This window comes from Arvicanthis niloticus, chromosome 16 (assembly GCF_011762505.2).
Source record: "Arvicanthis niloticus isolate mArvNil1 chromosome 16, mArvNil1.pat.X, whole genome shotgun sequence".
NCBI classification, from domain to species: Eukaryota; Metazoa; Chordata; class Mammalia; order Rodentia; family Muridae; genus Arvicanthis; species Arvicanthis niloticus.
The window spans coordinates 26,878,906-26,888,703 of NC_047673.1; the positions used below are offsets into that span (position 1 = coordinate 26,878,906).

Genomic DNA, 9,798 nt, shown 5'->3' on the forward strand with positions numbered 1-9,798 from the left:
GCTTGGAAATGCTGAGCTAAGACATTTAACAATAGAGGGCAGAGCTAAGATTTGCATTCAATTTTTTTTTTTTTTTTTTTTTTTTTTTTTTTTTTTTTTTTTTTTTGAAAAGCCTTGATGATTGCCTGTATGGTAGAGTTCACAGTCTAGATACCACTAGGTGCCAGTTTCTTGCTACTACTGTAAGTATTCTAAAAAGTATGGTGATAGCTTCACACAAGGAATTCTGCAGTGGCCTTGTCATGACGTAAGGATACTTAAGACCCACTGAAATATCCTTTTAGATATACAACTAGTGTGAAGATTGTGGCCTTTAGCTCACCAAATAATTAGGCTAAAATTTCGAAGCCCCCCGGATGAACTAGTTTGGGTTTGAAAACACATTTTAAGGAGAAATGGAGTGACCCAAATTTGCCTTTATCACAGTGGACCATATTCATTGACCATGGAATTTTAAAACAGAAGCGACGTGTGTGCTGGAGGAGACGTATTTACAGCTAAGTGTCAAGTAGACTGTTTAGAAGCGCCCATGTATTGGATTTATTTATTTTGTCCTTGCCAAGGAGGGGCTCTCTCACTGCTTGGCGGCCTCTCCCGGATGGGAGGAATTGTGTATCTTGAATCCTGGAGTCTCCCGTCAGCTACATTGATTCTGGACTTCTCCCCTCTCTGCTCAGGTTTCTCCATACTTTCTTGGAAAATTAAGTGGAAAGGATAGTGCTTCTTCCCCTCTGCCACCATTTTTACTGTACCCACTCTGTGACTTTAGGAGCACCAAGTTTTAAGGGTAAGTCTCTGGGAATCAGAGAGTCTCTTGAATAGGTGTGGCACTAAGACCCTGGAGAACTGAGGGACAATATGGGGTGGATTGGGAGTGAAGAGAGTCCATAGTGCAGAGAACCCAAGGCCTCTGTTTTGCTTGTCTGGAGTCACTCATGCTTGGGATAGAGAGAAACAGTAAAATGCTCCGTTCTTCACTTAACTTAGGGTAGTGTGACTAGTCAAGTAATCTTAGATCCCTGTTGGGGAAAATGTGAGTGTGTGTGTGTGTGTGTATGCACACTTACTAATTTACATGATTGTACAAACTGTAGCACCAGGAAGAAGACAAGTTGGTTACCCTCATGGAACTTCATGAGAACAGTGTTTTAGGTTTATTTTCTCAAGGTTGTGTGAGCTGCAGGGGGAGGGGGGTTTTCATTGCACTAGCTTGAATCTCAGTCTCTCAGTCTCTCCCCCGACCCCCCGACCCCCGTTATTTTCAGATGGCTTTGCTATGTAGTCAAGACTAGGCTGCACTTTGCTGACTTCCTCCCTCTGTCTCCTTAGTGCTTGGATTAACCTTGTCCCCTGCCTGGCTGCTGAGCAGATTTCACTGTTAGTGCTGCAGCGTTAGATGTTGGTAAAAATGTAGATTTGTGGAGGTGCTTATTTCATGAGGTTGTATTACTGACCAATGTGTCAGGGGTTTTTACTCTAAGGGATGTTTGTTTAGGTGTTACAGGTATTACTGACTACAACATGAAAGAGCACACTACACCAACATCTCCTTTTTATGAGAACAAGGGTAGACAAAACCATCTAAAAATGCACACACACACACACACACACACACACACACACACACGGCAGGGAGAGGCAATTTCAAACACAGTATTTAATGTAATTGCACAGAGCAAATAGATGCTCAATGAATGTACCTACTGTTGTTTCTACTAGGAATATATGCGGTGTACACTGGAGGGCCTAGAGAGTAAAAACTATAAATAAAATATTTCGATACTGTGGGTACTATGGTAAAAACCTGCCCACTGGTTTATGTAGACACTTATTAATTAAGGGGTCTGCCTACAGAAGAAGGTAAATGTGTATGCTGGAGAAGTGAGAATGGTCGTTTCCCTTCCCACATCTCCAAGGGAGAATAAATAAAAATTTGTTTAATGGGTGCCCTCAATGCCTACCGCTGTTCGCATAAAAAAGATGTTGGTTTATTGTGCTATCTTTCATGTTGTAGTCACTAATACCTGTAACACCTAGACAAAAATCCCTCAGGGTAAAGCCCCCTGACACATTGATCCAGGTAATAATCCTGTAAGTCATATAAAGCAGGGAACAGTGCTTCCCACACTCCAGGTACTAATGGCACAGGTTTGCCCAAGGCTTCAGGGCTGTTCTCGCAGTGCCGGATGCTCTCATTCCTGTGTCTATTTTAAAACAAAGTGGGTTCCCGTTTTTAAAGATAGTAAGGCTAAAAGTCGAGTAGTCAACTGACATTATCTACAGAGAGCAGGGCAAGCTACACAAAGGTAGCACAGGCTTGCTCCTGGGACCAGGCAGGAGGAGCTGTGGTAACAGCCTTGCTCTGGTTTATAAGGCAAGGCAGGCCTGCAAGTTTAGGATTGGCTGGTGTGGATGCAAAGGCTAGGTCCTGGAGGGATGGGGGATGGAGTGGGTGGAATCTTCATGTGACCTGGCATATTGGGGTGTAAAAGACGGCACTGGCAGGCTTGTTTGTTATGCTCTCTAGAAACAGTTTCTCCAGGACGACCAGTCCCTCCAGGATCGCCACCCTCTACACACATCTCAAAATCCAGAAAATGAAAAACACAATTAAGACATATTATGGTTTTCCTTTCATCCCACATAGCCAAATATTTTGAGCCAGCATTTCTTTTCCTGTCCAGAGTTGGGGCAGGTACTCCAACCTGGGAAGATTCTAGATCTAAGCCTCAGATAGAACCTTCTCAACTCCTTACCTCATGTAACAGCATCCCATCTGCCGGCCCCTTGAGTGTCCTGTGGGCTTTATGGTGGAGAACTGCATGCACTCCCTTCTTCTCCTCCCAGAAGTCTTCACTGCTCCATCTCTGTCTCGGGCATTGGTAGAATTTTGTGCCTGTCTGTCTGAGCTAGGATTCTGTCAGGTTCGATAGCTTCTATACCTATATTCTCTGTCATCAGAATATTTGCCCATCTTATCAGTGTGCCTTGACATGAATAAGCCCTTTCTTTAGCTCTGTGGTTTCCTCTGACTCTGTATCCACCAAGATTCCTATAATTGATACTCCTTAACTGATCTAGTCATCTTATCCTTCAAACTGATACAAATTTTTAAGATTTATTTCTTTTCTTTTATGTGCTTTGCCTGCATATATGTCTATGTAGCATGTGTGCCCAGTGCCCTTGGAGGCCAGAAGAGGGTATTAGATTCCATTCCCTAGACAGCTCACAGCTGTCTGTATGTAGATGATAGGAATCAAACCAGGGTCTTCTGAAAAATCAGCCCGTGCTCTTAACCAGAGGCATCTCTTTCTACCCCCCTCTCTAATATTTATGTTGTGATGTCAGTGCCTGTCACATAGATCTGTTTTTAAAAGCTTTGAGTAACTTCCTGGTGATTGTAGGCTCAAGTTCAAAACCTTCAGTGTGACTCAAAAGGCCCTTCACAGTCACCTTCTCTGCTAACCTAAGAGATAGCCCCCCTCAAGTGAGGGGCATTTGAGCACAGTGGCCCCTGACTAGCTCTCAGTCCTCAGCTGACTAACACCTGGCTTTCTTACCAATGGAAGTCCTTTGCTCCTGTAGCCAAGGATGTGAGTTTCTTTTCAGGAAAGCCAAGATTGCTAACTCTAATCAATTACTTTGTCCTGTACACTTGTTTTTATACGGTTTAATACTATGCTGTTATAGGAAGGAGCTCACAGTACCCTAACCACTTTCTGTCTGTGACTTATTTGCGTAGCTGTGTTGAGTTTTTGCACTCTGGTGGTCATTGGTGGGCAGGTGTTGAGGATGCAGAAGTAACCTGTCCACAAGAATCATAGAGTGGGAACCAAAGAAGTAGCCAGACAAGACAGCCATGTCAGGTTGAAAGAGAAATTTGATGACAGGTTATGAATAGCACTGAGAACAGTAGTGGGAAATGGCAGGTAAAGGTTCAGGAAGTGGCATTTGGGGTGGACCTCGAAGGGCTGGATTGGCTCGCTGAGATTGAAAAGCAGTAAGGTAGAGCAGGTTGGAGATTTGGTGGGTGAAGAGAGGGATTGATGTGTCCTAGTATCTTTTCCTGTTCTTGCGATACAATTTTGTGATTAAAAGCAGCTTAAGGGAGAAAGGGTGTGTTGTGGCTCTTGGTTCAAGAGGTAGTGATGGCAGTAAGATCTGAAAGCTGCTGGCCAATCACAGTCAGACTGAAAACAGTACCCGGTTTACATTGGCCAGAATCTCAGCCAGGAAATGGTCCCACCCACAGAGAGTTCCTTCTTCAGTTAACTTAATCAAGATAATTTCTTCCAGGCTCTTTCCCACTCCCTTCCCCCCCCCCCCCCCCCCCCCCGTGATTCTAGAATCTGCACAGTGGACAGTTAACAAGAGCTGTGACAATGTGGGTAATGCTGCAAGTGGTGACAGCGGAATGTCCCCTGTAGCAGCCTCAGGTGATTTTTCTCAGAGCCTTGTGTGTCTCAGGGGAACAGACAGCAGACATAACTGTCTGCGTTTCTGAAAGTTCATTATGTTCGCTGAGGAAAAGCAGTTTCTGCCATCCATGTGAACTGAGAGTTGGCAGCCAGGCCACGCCACGCCGTTAACTGCCTGAATAAGACGTGTGTGTTCATATGTCCATCTGCTTACAGCTAGATGTATCGTATTATTACTGGAATTTGAGACGGTTTCAAAATCTTTGTTGCCAGGAGTTTATTATACTGCTAGGTTTTCATACATTTTCATATGGCTCAGTGACAAAGAAATGTGAAACTCTTCAGAACCCCCCAAAAAACTGACCTCTATTCTACCTATCAAATACACTTTGGAGTCTTGCCTGTCCTATAACAAAGCCCAGCTATGCCATAACCCTTGGGCATCTTCCCCCCAGGACCTGATGGGATTAGTAAAAAAAAATTGAAAAAACGAGCAATACTATACTACAAGGAAAAGTGCCATTCCTGGTATGCGAGCAGTAGCCAGAAGGCTCCTGGTTTGAGGGCACCGACTAAGCTGCTTCTTGTATGGGCTGAAAGGCATATTAGATAGATAGTGAATTACCAGCCTCTGCAATAAAACAGCATTGAGAGAGATGGAGTGGGGGTGGAGCAAATTATGCTCCTTTTCTTGCCTTGCCTTTGTATGCCATTGAATGTCATTAAAACACTTAGAAAAATCCCACTGCCTAGAGTCATAGAAAGCCAAAACAAAAGCCAGAGATGCCTGACCTTCTCCTCTCTGTTTTGTTTCCAGCAAATGCCATTATTTAGTTGGCCGAGAATGCCGCAGTGTATTCCAGCCACGCTCAGACACCCTGGATTTGGCCTGACACCCTTGCTTGGAACACTAAAGAAAAGCATGCTTAGTGGTGGTAGCCAGATCAGCTCAGGTTGAGGCATGTGTTTCTGAGCCTGGGTGGGGGATGGTTATTCATGTGTCCCTGTGTGTTGACTGAGGAAGCGAGTCTATGTTTGGAGGCTGTGCTTGTTCATTACGAAGCTAGTTCATCTGTAAAGTTCCGGTCTGGTGCCAGTCTGGCCATAGCAATTAGTGTTGGTCCCCACTTACGACTGACCTGGGCTTAGTGAGCATCACAAACAAACCTTTGACTAACCGCTAAGAAGACTGCTTACTCCGTGGGTCAGCAGGAGCCTGGCATCCACATTCGTAGAGAAGTTTAGAAGTGGGCACGGAAATCTGTGCAGATGTCTCGTTTATATTATTGTTCTTTTTCATTATAATCGAGACTATTGTCATTTTGTCTTCTACCTAGGAAGAACGTTGGTGAGAAGCACAGGAACCAGTGACATCCGTGGCTGTGGAATTTTCGTGGAGTTAACAGAGCACGGGAACCGACTGGGACATCTTCCACCCCTGGCGAGACTGCCATGCTTCCAAGCACCTTCTGGGGCCCAGAGTGAAACCGCGCGCACCAGGGTGCTTGCAGAGGACCCTCGGAGGGGTTGGAGGGGGGCTGGGAAGATGGGAGCAAACATGGAGCAAATGTTTCACAACCTGAACCTCAGAACTGTGATCCTCCAAGGAGAGAGCTACTTGAAGAAAAGAAAAAAAAAAAAAAGTTAACAGGCTTCTCAGGGATTGTGTTTTCTGTGTACACATGAGCCATAGCTCCAAGGCCAGGCGGCAGTATTTAGAGCACTCAGATTTCAGTTCTGTTCAATGTGAAGGAGGGATCAACTGACGTTCGTTGCCGTTCCGTAACTAGTGTAAGATAATGTATATGTTAATCTTTATTTTTATAATATGCAAATACATTTAAATTTATACAGTTTGGCGCTTCTAGCATTAGTTAACACTGGGTGCAATATTCTGCACGAGCGCTGTGCCAAGATGAGGCTGATGGTTTTCAGAGTCAGACCTTGGGTTCTTTTCGTTATTCTTTAGCCCACCTGCTCAACTGAAAAGGACAGGGAAAGCTAGCCTCTCCCTGTTAGTCCGTGGCTAGATTCAAGGTTATTTCCTAGAACTCTAGAATTTTCCAGGAGTGTTCAGTGTTCAGACAGAGTCCCCTCCCATCTATTCATGGCACCTCCCTGCTTGTTAGTCACTGGGCGTGGTGGTAGAATGATGAATATTCTGTCCCCACACATCAGCACTGCTGGGGCAGAGAGATGTATTCCTAGAAGCCAAATGAGGTGAAGAATCTCCGAAAACCCGGATCTTGGAACAACTTGAGATAATCTGAGTTCAGTTCTAAACCTTGCAGCCATTCTACTGCTATGCACCCCCCTCTCCCTGACCCCGGAACAGTGTGCATGATTTCACAGAGCCCTCTGTGAACCTCTACATCTGACTGTTGGCCTTCCTGTAGGAGCATCCCTTCACGGAGCTCCATCCCTCATTGGCTGTTTTTTCATACAGAGCCACTTGGAGGAAGTCTGCTGCCAAGGTCCTAGTAGAACCCTTGTTTTGAAATCTCTAGGAGGTAAACTTAAAAGCAAACTCCACAAATTGCTCTCCAGTGTCCTCCTAGTTAGGGCCAAACAGCATGTGCTGCAGTAGAGACACATTCTTTGAAGAATGTAAAGGACTCTGTTTACATCCGCCTCCTCCGTGTGTTGACAGGAAGCATGTAAAACTGACTGCTCCCCACAAAAAAAGTGTGTCAGCTGGTCTTCCTCTGTCGTCTGTATTGACTCTTAGAATGTCACAGCACACACAGTCACCACACGTCTTTAAGAGAAATGCAAGTAGGTAACTGCACTGTTGAGACAATACAAATCGATTCGTGTTGAATCAGTTCAATTGACTTCACTGCCCCCCTTTCCCAGCTTGTTCCATAGAGGCAGTTTCTCAGAAATCAGAATCTAGTGGGGGGATTGTATCTTTTTACATTTTTGAATACTTGAACATGACAAGTCCAGTTTAAAATTTCTTTTTCCTTCTAGAACACAGTTGCAGGATGGGTGAGAATCTGGTTGATCTCTTCTGTCATAGGTCTCATGTGTATGTGTGCAAGTGTAAACCGAAGGGATAACGTTCCCCTTGCTTTGTAGACAACCGAATTATTGGGCAATAGTTTATGGTTTTGTTTGCTTTTTTGTTTGTTTTTTTTTTTCCTTTAAATTGGCACCAGACCGTTCTGAAACCATCAAGTCAGCAAAGTTCAATGTCCTATATGATTTTGGGCTTACTCCCCAGAGGGCCATGTCGAATGAAAATTAGGCTCCTTGGGTGAGCATACCCTGCAAACGGTTGCTATTTTCATAAACACAGATGCCCATGTTCTGAATATCTGCTACTTTCTGACAAGTGGCGTTGTGTGTTGTCATCTGAACCCTAGAGAAGCATCGTAAATGAGGGAACCTTGGTGGTCACATGTGTTGTGGCCAGGGTCGGCACGGTCAGAGGGTCATGTGCCTGACAAAGCTCCAGCAAAGCGTGAGAACTTGCCTCAGTGTGTGTTGGGAGGGGAGGGAGGGCTGAGATACAGAAGCCACTCTGCCCAAGAAGAATTTCAGCCGCTGTATAGGAAATTCTGTTTCCTTATTTCACACCTGGGAAGACTCAGCAGCCAGCAGCTGAGGGGCCATCCACTAAGCACAAGAGGAAATTGTTCTACCCAAGGAGCCCCGTGCCTCTCAAGTGCGCTCCAAGTTTGTTATGGTTTCTATTCTTACAACTAGTGGTATCAAAACCACTTCCTGGGATTGTACAAGTGCTGCCAGAATAAATGTTTTCCCCCTTCTAAGGAAAAACAAAAACAAAAAAACAAAACAAAAGAACCCGACAGTGCTCATATTTGACATGCGCACTGGACTCTTCTGAATGAATAAAGAGGAAGGGCTTGATGGGATTCCAGTGGAGTGTGTGTTTTTCATGCTGCAGTCTGTGAATTGTAATTGTGGTTTCCCAGTTCATTGTCCTAACGGGGCAGAAATAAAAAAAAAAAAAAAAATCAATAAAAACACAATGAAATGGATAAGCCATGGTAGCTCCAGAGTTTCATTATTTCTGGGTTGGTTTGGTTATTGCTTCAGTTTTATCAGTTAAAAGGAGTAACAGTTTTGTGTTTTTAGCTCAAATTTGAGCTAGGGGAAGAAAAGTCAGCTGCTTTCATCGGTTTAGGGCTTGAATTCCCAAAGGGGGGAAAAAAAACCTAAGAGTCACTATTTTAATTGTTTTTCATTCTATTTACTTTATTTGTGTGTGTGTGTGTGTGTGTGTGTGTGTGTTGGGGGTGCCACAGTACACATGTGGAAGTCAAAGGTCAACTTTGGAGAGTTGGTTCACTCAATCTACCATCTAGGTCCTAGGGATGAAATTTAGGAGGGGGAGCACGGTGCCAGGTGCCTTCATCTACTGTGTCATCCCCCTATCCCAAATCTCTCCCAAAACTCTGCTTCTGAAACATTGGTTCTGTCTTTTGGGACTGGGGGCTGGACCCAGGACCTTGCACATGCCAGGCAAGTGCCCACGCCCCCCGCCCCCCATGCAGTGAGCCTTTGTGCTTCTAAGTTGAAGCATATTGATGTGTGATGACTTTGGAAGGTCCCATTTTCCAGGCTTCCTTCTGAAGGCTCATCACAGGAGTCCTGCCACAGCTTGTAAATACTGTCTAGGAACACTCCGGAAGGCTGAAATTACAGGTCCCTGAGGGACTGCTCAGAAGCTCTGTTCCTCTGTCTGCTTGCTTGCTTACTTGTTTTAAAGAAAGATAAGACATAGAAAAAAAAATGCATGAAAGCCAGACAAATCCAAGCCCTGCACAGAGGACCTGGGACATAGGGACAGGACCAGCTCAGATCAGAATGTTCTCTTCTAAAAAGTTCTGAAAAGGAACCTTTTCTTTTACTATTGGGTACCCTGGTTCAAATGTACCTCTATGGTATATTTACTATATACATCTATGGTAAGATATCTGAAACTACTTACTGTGGAAAAAAAAAAAAAAAGAGCCATACTTCTGGTGGAATGGCTTGCCCTCACAACAGAACCCAGGCAAGTTCTGACACCCATCCTTCCTGCTGCCTGCTTCTGCTCGGGAGAACAGAGTTTGAACATATGTCAACAATTCACACCTAGATTTTATCAAGATATTTTAGAGTTCTTTAAACTTGCTCAGCAGATCACACAACAAAGTAGGTGTTAGTGGTGACAATTAGACACCTGTCAGTTCTCACAGGATTCGGTCTCTCCCAGGGCTGTTCCTCCCCCCCACCTCAGTGAGAGCTTTCTGAAGTAGGGACCAAGTTTATAGAACTTCGAAAGGATCCTACCTACCATATGCAAGGAGACAATGTCTGCTGAATCCTAGTGCCGAGGATACCTTTGCCCATGACTGCTTATGTTACC

General features: G+C 44.6%; 1 protein-coding gene across 2 annotated transcripts in view; it reads left to right on the forward strand.

The window, feature by feature from the left end:
* Positions 1-8,428, forward strand: part of Mfhas1 (multifunctional ROCO family signaling regulator 1) — an 89,446-nt gene extending 81,018 nt beyond the window's left edge. Inside the window, exons 3-4 of one of the 2 annotated variants that reach the window (XR_004608449.2) lie at positions 678-787; positions 5,756-8,428. Coding sequence is in view for 1 of the 2 variants with exons in the window: in XM_034520210.2 (XP_034376101.1) it covers positions 5,756-5,789 (34 nt within the window). In the remaining variant the exon portion in view is untranslated. The remainder of the gene's footprint in view (positions 1-677; positions 788-5,755) is intronic. The other variant, XM_034520210.2, reaches the window with a different exon arrangement.
* Positions 8,429-9,798: the final 1,370 nt, after the last annotated feature.